Source organism: Hippoglossus stenolepis, chromosome 3, assembly GCF_022539355.2.
Source record: "Hippoglossus stenolepis isolate QCI-W04-F060 chromosome 3, HSTE1.2, whole genome shotgun sequence".
Lineage (NCBI taxonomy): Eukaryota > Metazoa > Chordata > Actinopteri > Pleuronectiformes > Pleuronectidae > Hippoglossus > Hippoglossus stenolepis.
In genome coordinates, this window is record NC_061485.1 from 13304156 (window position 1) to 13317852 (window position 13697).

Consider the following 13697-nt stretch of genomic DNA (forward strand, 5'->3'; position numbering starts at 1 on the left):
GGACATCATACATTTTCATATTCTTCAAGGCAGCTTCTCAAACTCCATTAAATAAAGCGTAGGCATCCAGTTATTGATCACACAGGAAGCTCCGGCCTGACTCTCTTGTTTCATACGTGCACATAACATAGTTTAATCGGAGGAATTTACTGTTTCTCCACAACTGAACTAGAAGAAAATGTAATTTCTAAGCATTTTTATTTCGCTAGGATTAAACATGAATGCAACACACAGAGTCACATCAGACACTGGTGACCTTTGCGGAACATTTCCATCTGTGAGCTTCCATCCATTGATGCCGTGGCGTGATTGGCAGTGTCTGTGTGCCTCAGTGCTGGCTCTGTGCTGTAGGTGTGACGTAGAGGAAGGTGCATTAATCCCGCATGGGTGAAGTCAACACGAAAAAGAGGAAATCAGTTGACCTGTAAATGCAGTAGTTGTTTGAAATGTTTCCTTCCCTTGTTTGACCCATTTACTTAATTTTTTTTTGACTCTGTTGGTTTTACATGATAGAAAAGGATAATGTGCCAGCTCATCTTTATATGAATAATTGAGATATTATATGAGTGAATCTTTGATGACATTCAATCCAGCAAAAAAAGGCTTGAACACAATTTAATTTGACTATTTAATTTTTTCCAGGACATGACTTTGCATTTTTGACTTGATGGACTGTTGGGATCTCCAGCTTATATGAGCTACTGCTTGACTTCCTGGCTCAGTTGACGCCTTTTTAGAAAAGAACCTGATTGTCCAGAAAAGGAAATCAGGCAGGAGCTGAAGGAGATTAAGTTGAACCTATGATCCAAAAAGACCACACAGACCCTGCGTCTGCCTCCCCTTTGCTCACTTTGAAGCCCTGCAAGGAAAAACAGTGGCCTTTGAAGAAACAGGCCTGTAGCCACAGCCGGTTGTAAAAACGTTACCACTGTTGGGATTATGGCCAGACACTGGAGCTGGAGCTGGAGCGTGCCTCTGCAGTGCTGCTTCTTGTGGCAGACTGCAGGGAGGAGAACTTATCGAGGTTTGCCTCCACTGATCCCAGCTTCCCGTCTCTGAAAATGCTCCATTGTCTTCACAGGGCAAAAATTGAAAACTCATATTATGATTTCACTCCAAATGCAGTGACCTATGTGACATGACCAGCTCCCTGAAGGGGACCACAAACACCCTGCGATTCATTCTGCCTCCTTATCAGGTCAGACTAGGCTGAACTTCCTCTGGCTGCTCTGCATTCCCACGCGCTCGTATATCTGCAGACGGAGGCGTCTAGTTTTGGATTCCATCAATCAGGAGTTATCATACCAGACTTAATTGTCTATCAGATCCTGTGTTGTTATCTGTCCTCGTGAGGTCTCTTCATTCAAAAAATCATTAAAACTAGAAAAAAGACATAGCTTCGATCAGTTTGCATGAGCTTTCTACTTGATCTTTAACACTGCATATGTCTATAATTGGGGGAAAAAACGGGCTTGGGTAGGGTTTGGACACAAAATACACGATGCCCGTTGGGTTCTGGTCGGGCTTGGTTAGTTTTCTCTTGGACTCGGTCAGTTTCGGACAGAAAATCGCAGCCCGAGCCGCTACAATCCAAAGACTGACAACGAGGCTTTGTCAGCTCTAGTTTCACTGGGCCGTAGCTCATTGGAAAAAAAGCACCTTGTGGAAAACAAAAACAGTTTTTTGTGACCTTTTGATTATGTAATTCTGTAAAGTTGAACTGTGAGCACAGGAAATGGCTCATATGTTCTGTCTGTATTCAGTTTGAGATGACGTTCTATGGAACATTGCTTAAAGGTCATTTTTGACTTTAGGTTCTCTGAGCTACGTAGAATGTGTTGGTATAAAAGATGTGGTTGTATACTCTTGTATGGGTTGTATGCATTGTATTGTTTTCATACAGTTTCCATATAGTTGTAGTCACTTTCACGTCTCATGTTATAGGGAACAGTAAGTTTGTGTAGCAGACATGTTCACTTTGTGATGAAGTGGAAAGCAGTCACATATATTTTGTTTATTTGTATAAAATCGGATGTTTTTTATATTTTAACCACTAGAACTAGATTGCGAAGGTGTATTCGCTGCTGTATGTGGTTATTTAAAGATTTGATTAATTTCATTTTGTTTCTGTTTTCCTGGAAGCGGTGACTGTTTAGATTTAGATTTTTCAGGAAGAGCAGGGGAGCTGGCCAAGCGTCCTGTCAACAAGAGGAAGCTGCCTGAAGAGTCGGTCTTTCGTGTAAGATGATAATGTCACATCCGAACAGGGAAAGGGCACAGAGGAGAAGGCTGATTGGTGCATTTCAGTGAAACAGAGCAGAGAATGATGCTGACAGAAAATTTTTAAGAATTTGTAAGATTTTTTTTGAAAGAACAGTAGAAGATTTTGGATTTGGCCTTGTTCATTTAAAAAAAGAAGAAAATACATTTGTGTAACTGATAAAATTAGGGTGTTTCCAGATTGTGATCGTAATGATGAAGTACCGAGAACAGTTTCCATAGCGACGATACAGTCTGTGATCATCAGAAGAGAAAATCTCGAAACTTTATTGTGTTCCTTTATTGTTTTGGGAACGAGCAGCTGTGTCATGTTTTAGGGGGAAGTTTAGAGCTCCGTTTATAATCAAAGCCACAGTATGTGGAGCAGATGAGAGATGTGGCTGCTCTCCAACAACACAGAACACACAGTACCAACACGCACGTCAGCCACTGTGGCTTTATTCCACTCAGGCCCATGAAGTGGCCGTTTGTCTCTTCCCCTCCCTCTGAAGTCAAACTCAGCGCAGTTCCCCCTCCCAGAATCCCCGACCGCCGGCTCTGCTTTACATCCAAACAGACCCCTGGATGCGCAGACATCCAGTGAGATATGTTTCATCGCCAGACGCACTCCAAATCTATTTTTAATGCATTCAACACGAGTTCAAGCTGGTTTTGTGAAGCTTAGCCACCAAGCGACACTGGGCACAGATTTGTCCTGTTGCTAACATAACAGGTGACCTCTCAGACTGTAATTCTAAACTTCCACCATAAGAAAACCTTGGTCAATAATAATAGATTGGACTTATGTGAGGTTTTATGCAATATAAGTCTTCATGTGGATTTTTATTTGTATGCCTTTGTCCACCTTTAAAACTGTTTTCTTTATTACCTTTGTTTTGTTTGTCTATTAGTTAGCAGGATTACAAAGAACTACTGGACAGATTTCCATGAAAATTAGTGCTGATCCAGATCAGGGGACGGATCCAGGATCTTTTTTTCAAGTTGCAAGACATTTGAATAGATTTCTAAGAGATAAATCCATGGATCTTGATTAAGAAAATCAGACATGATTTGTGGACTGATGTTAATCAATTTGCTGCAGATCCAAATAAAAATCTGGATCTAGTGAATTAGAAATTATTATCTGTGGGGCCTTGGCGGAGGTGCTCCCTGAGTGCCCTTCCATTTCAAATATTTGTCAAAAACAAAGAAGTTGTCTTCATCCGTTTATATTTTGCAGAGAACCACATGTTGCAATAAGCAGATTTTTTTTTTAAGTTTCCAAGCTGATAATTTCATTCGATGTTTGAGAAAAACAATAACCCTCAGCGTCACATTTCTTCTCTTTCCACAGAGATTACTGCTTCGTTGGGGCATTTCTGCTTTTTATTCTGGAAGTTCCGTGACAAAGAGATACTGTCGTTGTTGCTGGTGGGAAACCATTTAATTGTTTCCAGCTGCCAGTTTGGCATCCTCATGCTTATGTTTTCTCTCCCCCGCCGTCGTGCTGAAGAGTTCATGTCACTCTACATGTGTCCTGGCGCTGGCGTTGACTAACTTCAGGTTCCCATCAGAGCTGTGTGACAGATATGAGAGCGAGCGGAAGGGAGGTGACGGAGTAAAAATAGCCTGCGTGCTCGCTTTGCATTGTGTGAAATCAGAGACTATACACACACAAAGCACTCGTAAAAAATCTCTGGCGTAAGACCACTTAAAACAAGGTCCGTTTTACAGTGCAACAATGAGTTTGCATTCGCACAATCATTAAGAATAAGAAAGTCTTTTGTGCACTGTACATTTCAGACCCTGGTTGTGTTCTGCCCATTGAAAGTTTGAGGTTGTACTGATAAATCAGTGCATAAACACTAAAGAAGCTAACGGGACCAGCATCTCACAAACAAAACGGGCTTTGTCTGGAAACTGGGACAAAGGACCGAGACACCCAGTGAGACTTTAGGGAGAAGTATGCCTCGAGTGTGTCTCCATAACCCCACATCCGTGTGTGTGGTGGGAGCTGCGAGGGCCAGTCAGAAAGTTCCCCTTGGCCGCTAGAGCAGAGATAATTGGACCCAGGTTTAGCTGGAGTTTTGGTATTTGCATCTCGAGCCAAGTTTTGATCGTCACAACTTCTCTCGCCAGAAAGCGCTTGTGCAAGCAGGTTCGGCCTGGACATTGGACAGTGACATATTTTTGAAGTATTTTCTGCATGTGCGGAATCCTGACCCTTTTCATGTGTTTTGTACCCATGTGTGGAATATGGTGTTTAAGGTAAACATGTGGCATCATGTAATGATATCTATGCAGAAGTACAAACAGCAGTGTTTGTGTTGCAGGGGTTGAATTGATGTGTCTGGGTGTCAGGACTTTGTATTCTGTTTCAGGGGTCAAAGGTTGATCCTGAGTTGCTGTCGGGTCATCCATCCTAATCTCTGCTCTCGTGAGGGTTATGGGGAGACAGTGGAGCCTGAGGCAGGAGAAAGAAACACGCTATAAGTGTGTATATGTGTAATTATCTCAATAAATGACTGTATTTGTTCAGACTCACAAGACTCTGATCACATTTCTCTTGTCATAAGGTCTGGACATGTCAAATGCTTTCCAGCTACTGACTTTAAACACTTTCATTTTGTCATGTACAGACATTCTTGGTTATACCACGTGATGCATCCTTTTGAATTTGGTGATCCTCGACTTCTTCCCCAAGCACCATTGGGTTGACATTTCTAGTTTGTATTGAAATATCTTAAGAGTTAAGAGATTCATTTTTTCAATTACAATGAATTTAGTGACCTTGGTGACCTCTTTTAATCACGAGGTCCGATTTTCTGTTTGATCAGTGCTTTCATTTACGACCAAATAACTGCACATTTACTTAAATCTCATCTATTTCATTAAATCCATGCATGTATCCAGATGGTTGGGTTGCTATTATAATAAGAGAAGCAGTAGGTCAATAAGGAGTTCTTTTGGCCAGTAGTTATCCGTGTTTCAAAAATGGAGGTGGTAAGAGAACAGTTACAGTCTCACCTCTAAGTGAAAAAAGAGGGCAATACAAGACACATGGTGCAATCAGGGGACTCTTTAACAAAGACGACTCAAAGTCCTCAATGAGAGGAAATGCCCCCACAAAGCTTCACCACCTGAAATAGACTCTGGCAAGGTGTGTGGAAAAACTCCTACGTTGTTATTTCACTGCCTGGAGCAACACATTCTCGGTTAGATGCAGGTTTTATAAGATACGTACTTGAGCTTTTTCTCAAGTCGCACTATTATCATCTGCCCCAAAATACACAAATACTGATGTGGATTTTTTTCTCTTGTATAGAACTAAGTAGGACTCATAGATAAAAAAAGAAAAGTCCCTCCATATACGAGGAAGCCCCCCCTCTTGACCTTATGGCAGCTTGTTGGGGGTCTTTGCTGCAGTGATGAAAAGTGCAGTCGCTCTGTCCGTGAGTGTCCAGCGCTCTTGTTGTGGACCCAAACATTAACATCCCTTCACAGCAAGTCATACTTCATCTGTCAACCTTGTCGTGATAATGTGTGTGTGTGTGCTGGTTGATGTATCGTGTCTATCGGCAGGTCGCAGGAGAGACGTACAACCTGTGGGATGACTTCCTGGTTGAGGGCAGAGGCGGCAATCAGCCGGAAATGACCTTGGGTGATCTGCTCAAGTATATCAAGGTACGACCTCCTCATTCCTCTCACACAGGAAACACACACTTTCTTCACACCCTGTGTTACTGAGTGCAGATTTTATTCTTTTCTTAAACTTGTTCACCTTCTTCCAGTGCACACAATGCCCATTGTTTGAATTGGCTGACCACTTCACACCTATCACACCTACTATTTACACCCGAAGGACTGTCTTCTACCAACAAGAAAGTGGACTTTCCAAAATGTCCAACTTTTCCTTTAAGGCTCTTACTTCTTACTTATCTTGTACCCCTAACCCTAAGAATGCATCCATACTACTACGTTTTTGTTTCACAATAAAATGACCTCTGACCACACAAGCGTTTTGGCTCCATATCAGTTTTTCCTCCTTCTACTAACATGCCTTAAAACGCATATCATGTGAGCACTCATGTAAACTAAGCATGAACATGTGCGTAAACAGAAGAAAGAGTTGCAGAAGGAGAAAAGCTTCAAACGAGAAGCAGCTATGGTGAAAAGTAAAATCCAGAATTTATCTGCACAGCAGCTGGGAGCAGAGACAACAGGATCAGAAACAATTTGATAATCCATGTTGTGTTCTGCACACTCCACAGCGTTTCCAAACTCCGTTTTAGTGACTCTAAAACTCTGGAGTAGTGTGGTCGCCAGTAGCAGAGTTGATCGGGTTTCAAACGAAAATATAGTAGTATGGATGTAGCCAAAAAACCTAGATTTTAAATTGATTAAAATAGATGAGTAGATAAGTATGTTAGTACTATTGCATTGTGAAAAACTAAAGCTAATTTCATGTTTCCATTTTCCTGACATATATTTCTGTATAATTTGAGTGATTTCAGCTGTGGAGGATAAATCCATACTTGCTTCTAAGTTGTTTTTTATTTCTTTATCTTATCACTTGTTATACAAAAAAACTTGTTTGCTCTGCAGGACAGTGTCTCTATAATATGATAAAAGTTATACCTGCAGCAGAAATGTCTGAGAACATGACTCCCGGTCGTCTTCTTTATGCACACGCCTTCTTGCTGTAAGAAAAGATATTTGGTCTATTGATTCTGCTGAAGTTTGTTCCGAGGAGGCAAAGGGAAAATAAATTGGCAAGTGTTCTTATTTGCTCTGGGTTTCGTTTAACCTTCGACTGTCCGGGTTCCCCGTGGTTTGTTTGCAGAGACACAGAAGAGCTTCCTGAACTGCTGAAGTTGTTCTAGGCCACAGGTCATAAGCAGAGCTTAGCTATCATTGTAGAAATCACTTCAGCATAACGCATGCATGTAATAATTGAATAATGCCTTGCTATGTTTATGTTTCACTGCAAACTTATGGAATAATTTGCCATTGTACAGGACAAATACAGCTTGACCATCTGCAACCTCTTCTACGGAAAAGCTATGATATACAATGGGCAAGAGGAGAGGCTTCAGCTGAGGTATGTCCACTCAAGATAAAGATACAGAATAAAATGTTGCATGTACAGTCGGTGGCTATACGTGGCCACACAACCACATACACACAAACAACAACAATAAGCAGCGTCCCATTGTTTGTTTAGAGGTTAATGGCAGGATGAGGTGTTTCCTGAGAGCCGGTGAGGAGAGAGAGCCTGTTGACACACTCACACGCTTCACCCAGCACTGATGATTGAGTCTGCTCCTCCTCAGGTTTCCCTCTGTTTGTTGAGGAAAAGAGCTAAAGAGTTAAATTAGGTGTCGAGCATTTTTGGTTCCTGCGTCTGAGAGGCCACGCTGTTCGGGCCTGTTCGATGTTGCAGCACATTAAAGGCACGTTTCATAAGCTCTGCAGTGTTTGAAGTGAGTCTTGATTTGTGAGCGTGGAACGTGCGCCCTCAGGGAAGTTTTGATTCCAGGAGGAGGGAGAAAAGTGAAATAAATCAAATTTAAACTTTAGAGATTACTGGGGAATTTGAAATGTTAGATTTTTTTAGTTAAACCTTGCTGTGAGGTCTTCCTGTCGGTCTTGAAACCGACTGTGCATGTCCTGTCCTCTCCCTGACGGTGGGGTCTCTGGGGAGCTGGAGCTGCAGTCGGATGGAGTGGCAGGCGGGGAGAGGGGCAGAGTGGACAGCAGCACGTACATGACAAATGCCCTCTCCAGTACACACTTCCTGTGCAGTCGCCCTGCCCCGTGTTTCCTTTGTTTGGCCACTGTAGGGTGAATGTAGAACTTAGACACTGAGATCACATGGGAAAAAATCATTGCAGAGTAAAAACACTATTATTCTCTGCTTTTACTATTGTTAGCAATTCTGATGATAAGGCAAAAGTCAACGTTGCTTTAGTCTCTAATGATTTGTAAAAACCCACTTACTGCTCGGATGGTTTATGTTGAACTGACACCAAAAAAACTAGTGTTCATATTCATTATAATAAAGAACTGTGTCATCAATGGTGTGGCTCATGAATGTGTTTTCATTAGATTTACTTTTTTTGTTGTAGTGTGTCGGACGTGGTGAGCATGGTGACCAAAGCAGACGTCCCTCCGCACGTGCAGATGCTGGAGTTGGTCCCCTCGTTTGCTGAGGACGAGGAATGTGAGAAAGTCCCTCCCATCAGGTACCTGCTCCTGTGACGCTGTCGACAACGAGGATCCACTACGTTCCAGTGGAAAGCAGACTTAACACTCCTGTGACGCCATATCGCTTAAAAATGGAATTTGTTGCCATAGCTGTTGTCTTTCTATTCATTTTACGCAATACTCCTCAAACAAGCTTTGAATAATTGCACCGTGGTAATTTTTACTGTTACGAAACTTTGATTATGGGATGTGAATAATTCCAAACTCCAATCAGTTGTTGTCTTTTTAATCAAATTCCAAAAAACATTGTAAAATGTGTAGAGGTTAATGCCCAGTTCCTCATTTTAGGCTTTTCTGTCACATTACTATTTGCTAAAAGAGGAACCACTGCCAGCTCTGACGTCCTCAGCGATATTAACAGAAAGTCTTGTTTACTAAGGTTTGGTTTTCATTTACATGTGTCTTTGGAGAAGTCACGCTAAGAGCTTGTGGAGAGGCCAAGGCATATGGATTAGATGATCAGATGATCTGGCACTGGTGGAGCAGTGCTGGACCAGTTTTGAGGTCTAATTCAGGTCAGGCGGAGTTTGACGTTAGAGGGCTGCAGTTGGATGCGGCAGCTGGCACAGTAGGTACAGTGCTTCGATGGTTCAGGGGGCTTTGGCCATCTGGACACAGCTGCCTTGTGTAAATCCTCCTGCAAACACACGTGTGCACATCCCTGCCTCGCTCCCTCCCTCCATTAGGAATCCCTGACCTGTTCAGATACAGTGCTCATCTTCAAGGATCTTTGTCCATCCTGTCCTTTTTTTTTCATGTCCCATAACACAGTTTGTTTCACTTCACGCCCGCACAACATTGTGTTGTTGTGTTTAATTTCCTCTGCTGTCTCAGTCGGCTGTTTTGAAATCATGTCATTAAGAATATTTCAGGCTATCACTGCTGATAGCTGTTTGGATGGTTCTGGATGCTGTTTGTGATTAAATTATTTTAGAACCATTAAGCAATAAACATGTGGAACCGTGTGTCACCATGCGTCATTAATACAACTCGTTACCTCATCATGGTTCTAATTGTTCAGTTCACCAATTACGTTTTCAGCCATCTTCCTATTTTTATTTTTATTCTCAGTTTTTAATGCTCTAATGTTTTAGGTTTTTTAATAACTGAGTTTATTAAAAGTAATTGACAAAAGGGTCAATGGCAGGCAGGTGCAGTTATTTACGTCTCATTAAGGTTTAAAAAGAAACTTTGAATAATGTTATCAACAGGAAAGAAAGTGTCAGATGTCTGATAATAAGATAAGATAATTAGATTTTAACAGCATCAAGTAGGAACAGAACTCGTTTTCATTAAATACAGACAGAAACCTTTTATTCCACATGTATCAACAGTATGGACAAAACACAAGTTAAGAAAATAGAACCATCTTATTTTAATTTCTGTGTAAGTATTAGTCCGTAGGTACAGTCTCGCTCAAATGTATCCAATGATGTCATTGCATATGATGGGTTGTCGGCTGCCCGTCTTCATGAGAGCGGTGAACTGGTAGAAGTCAGAGTCCTGTTGATGCAGTCCTGTGTGGGACTGGTGAAAGAAAGGTTTGAGAGACTGGAGTCCCACAGGGCAGGACATCCTCTTGGGAGCCTCTGCAGCTCGGCTCACTCTGGAAGAGTCCGCAGGTCGTGGCTTCACCTCCACGCCTTTAGACATCCCTGATAGTCTCTTGCGCATGTTGTCTAAAATGTCTTTAGCGAGGCGCCTGGGTTTCATTTGCGTTGGCTCGGGACACTCTGGAAGGTCCATCCAGTTCTTTATGAGGTCCGCAAAGCTGTTGTCTCCCAGAACGAGGGGCTGCCTGTTCCTGCTGCGGCTCAGCAGTGATGTCGTCCAGTCCTCCTGGTCACTGGCCTCAAACGAGGTCCAGCGCTCCAAGCAAGCGTCCGAGGTGGATTTAGGACGGATGCGGCAGGAGGGTCCTCTGTTTGTGCGGAGGCAGGCCGAAGAGGAGACTCGCACGTTTCTGGTCCTCCTCAACACCACTCCTTCATCCTGCCAAGAAGCCTCAGAGTAACCCGAGTCAAAGTCCACACTCTTCTCGCTGCTGGGAGAGCCTTGTGCCAGTCGTTCATGCTCCTGCTGCTCATCCTCCTCTTCCAGTGGGCTGGCCAGGCAGCAGGCAGAGTCATACGTGCTGGCTTCGCTGGCATCAGAGACGCGTAGTTTTGAAAGTCGCTCCTGCCGGGCCCTCTGCTTGCAGAGGCGCATTGCAGCGAAGGACCGGACACACGGTTCACTAAGGGGCCTTGGCCTGCTTATCTGCTTCAGGTCCTGCAGGGATCTCATCATGTACTGCACCTGGTCCCGGAGGCAGTCAGTGGAATCTCCTAAACACAGCTTCACAACGACACAGACACAAAGACTTAGTGGTGCAGGCAGAGTTTAAATAAAGTCTGTATTTAAAATAACATCTGTGGAGTAAGAGAAGTTTTACAGCAGACAGCAGAGCAGTTAGTCTGTCGAGTCGAGGCCTGAACAGTTCCTTGTTCTATTTCCAGAACTGGGCCAAGAAGATTTTTACCAGCTGAGATCACTGCTCTATGACCATATAACAAGTGAGGCATTCCATGCAAACCTCAGAGCAGCTTTATGGAGACCATCCCATGCAAGTATGATCCCGGAGAATGAAAAAAGCCTTTGCTCCGAGAACAGGATGCACATTTGATTCTGGGGGAAAACGTTGCCTGCCTCCTTAAGCTTGAGGGGAAGTTTGAACAAAGTGAGAGCTGAATCATGGAGGAGTGCAGAGGCTCCCTTATCCTCTCCACACTCCCCTAACTCACAGGATGTTGGCTGGTCTGTATTATAAAGCAGGAAATGACAGCAACATTGTGGAATTACACAACGGCCGTGTCCTACTAATGAATCATATAACTTTCCAACTTTCCGATTAGCAGAAATCAGTGCACGTATCTTCTGAGTGTGTATTTTATGAGGTTATTACAGTAAACGTAAAGTTTGTTGAGCCTCCTCGCCCAGCCCAGAGTTTAGGGCTCGGAGGGGTGAAGGACACCACAATGCCATGATGTTATCACAGCTGTGGGTGCTGGACCATTTGGCCCCTGAGGGAGACTTATCTGACACACAGAGACATCCACAGTGGGACGCTGCTTCTTTTAAAATGTCCTGTTCTCCTTGGCTGCTTCACACAGTGGGGAGCAGTGAATCACTCAGTTGTACACAAGGACAGTTTGGTTTACATTAACTGTGACATGGGGGGTTACAATCACAATATTATTACAATTGCCCTCCGGGGACAGATAGAGTTGTTTTGAATTTGAATTCTACTTACATTAAAAAATGTTTAACACTGACTAAAGAAAATGCTTTAAGAAGAAATATTACTTTTTTTTATTCTAACTTGTGCAAAAAGATAGATACATATACAAAACTACTTTTTTGCTGAACACTGTGCAATGATCTTTGCATTCACATTAAATAATCTACTGCAGTGCATCAACAAAACTGTTATATAAAATATATAAATACATACCATTCCCTGTGAGGTAATAACTGCAGTGAAGTTCAGGATCCTGTCAGTTTCACGGTTGCTTCTCCTCCTGAGTTTAAAAGTACTTTTGAATTTGTTTAAAAATGAAATCCCATCACTTTGAGCAGCTCCACAGGTTTCCAGATGTTCAGAGGAGAAGTTTCTCCCCTCGAGTATTTTCTCCACTGAACCAGATGAGGGTCTGTCAGCGGACTTTGGCGATGATGAGCTTTTCTCTGCGGCGAATCAGCGCGGCGCGTCACAGAATCAGCCAATGACGAAGAGCCTGGAACAAGATACCGCCCCCACGTGTAATTACAGCGGTTATCACTGTGTTGTTTCCTTGGAGTTTCCACATCTGGAGCTGGATCATTCTTTAACTTCTTATTCTAACAATAAATAAACGATCAAAGCACATTTTAAACCGTTTTACCTTCCATATCCAGTATCCAAATGAAATACGAGTAACTCAGAATGATAACTGTATTCAATAGGGTCAAATTATTACACTTTAATTAGCAACTCTCAATATAAATTCCTGTGGGCTGTGCAGGTTGAGTATACACTGCCGCTTCATTAAAAACGGTCCTAAACAAACGCTGTGATTGTGCAGCTCTGCAGACACATGTAGATCCACGGAAATCTACATAACGCCACCTTGTGGAGGTTTGTAAACAGGACCTCCCTTATTACCATTCCCCACTGAATAAAAGCCTGTTCACACCTCTGACTTCAGTCTGGGAGATGCATACGGTTCATTCACTGCCGTTTTAGTGGCCACTTTGAGATGCAAACAAGCTGCTGGGGGCTGAAGTGAGGAGCTCATTTCATTTGGAGATGAGCAGAACATTCACCTCCTCACCTCACCCTCTTTTTGATGTGGATAACACTTTGTATTGTAATTCAGCCGAGTACAGTGGTCGAAGAAAAGCACAGGGGCTTAAGTCAAAGTACCAAAACAAATAGAGAAAAAAAACAATCGGATACGAGATAGATAGAAGGATGGATACATAGACCTCAGAATGCAGACTGGAATGTTCAGGAATCAAACCTCCAGGTAAGTGAACAACACTCTCTACCTCCTGAACACAAGCAGATAGGTTAGATCGATCGATCGATAGATAGATAGATAGATTGATCGCAGAATGCAGACTGGAATGCTTAGGAATCAAACCACCGACCTTCTGGTAAGTGAACAACAACCAGCCCCTCGATGGATCGATGGATATGAATATGCAGTGATTTACTCAGTTGTGCACATTTGGAAAGGACAGTTGGGTTTGAATTAAATGTGACTTGCTGGGGGATTACAACACACTATCTTTATAAAAGAAAACACACATTAAAGAAAAGCATAAGTAAAATAGGTTGTGCAGAACACACTAACAAACAGACAGACAAACAAGCAGATGAAAACATAACCCCCTTTTGAAGGGGTAATAAATTAGCTTCTTTGGACTTGCAACAGTTCTTTAATGAAACAAGAGAAATGATGTGTCATCACTTTTGTTGGAGCTGCTCACATCTCACAGACATCAGAGACTCCCACTGATCTTGTAGAACCTCTGGACCCATGTGGGGTTTTCTATGAGAGCTGTGGTCCACACTCATTCACTCATCCAGTACCAACACATTTCTATTTTATAGCTCTCTTTTCTACAGTTGATCTATTAGGTTCAAA

General features: G+C 42.7%; 2 protein-coding genes across 2 annotated transcripts in view; one reads left to right on the forward strand and one right to left on the reverse strand.

Moving 5' to 3' along the window:
- Nucleotides 1-9491, forward strand: part of uba7 (ubiquitin-like modifier activating enzyme 7) — a 34726-nt gene extending 25235 nt beyond the window's left edge. The window contains exons 22-24 of the mRNA XM_035151538.2: nucleotides 5842-5943; nucleotides 7278-7360; nucleotides 8388-9491. Of these exons, the coding sequence (XP_035007429.1) occupies nucleotides 5842-5943; nucleotides 7278-7360; nucleotides 8388-8520 (318 nt within the window). The 3' untranslated portion in view covers nucleotides 8521-9491. The remainder of the gene's footprint in view (nucleotides 1-5841; nucleotides 5944-7277; nucleotides 7361-8387) is intronic.
- A 321-nt stretch (nucleotides 9492-9812) lies between these two features.
- Nucleotides 9813-12245, reverse strand: inka1b (inka box actin regulator 1b). The gene is made up of 2 exons (XM_035151545.1): nucleotides 12020-12245; nucleotides 9813-10863 (listed from the first exon to the last, which is right to left on the reverse strand). The coding sequence occupies exons 1-2, from the start codon at nucleotides 12020-12022 to the stop codon at nucleotides 9943-9945; spliced, it is 924 nt and encodes a 307-aa protein (XP_035007436.1). The 5' UTR covers nucleotides 12023-12245; the 3' UTR covers nucleotides 9813-9942.
- Between the last annotated feature and the right edge of the window lie 1452 nt (nucleotides 12246-13697).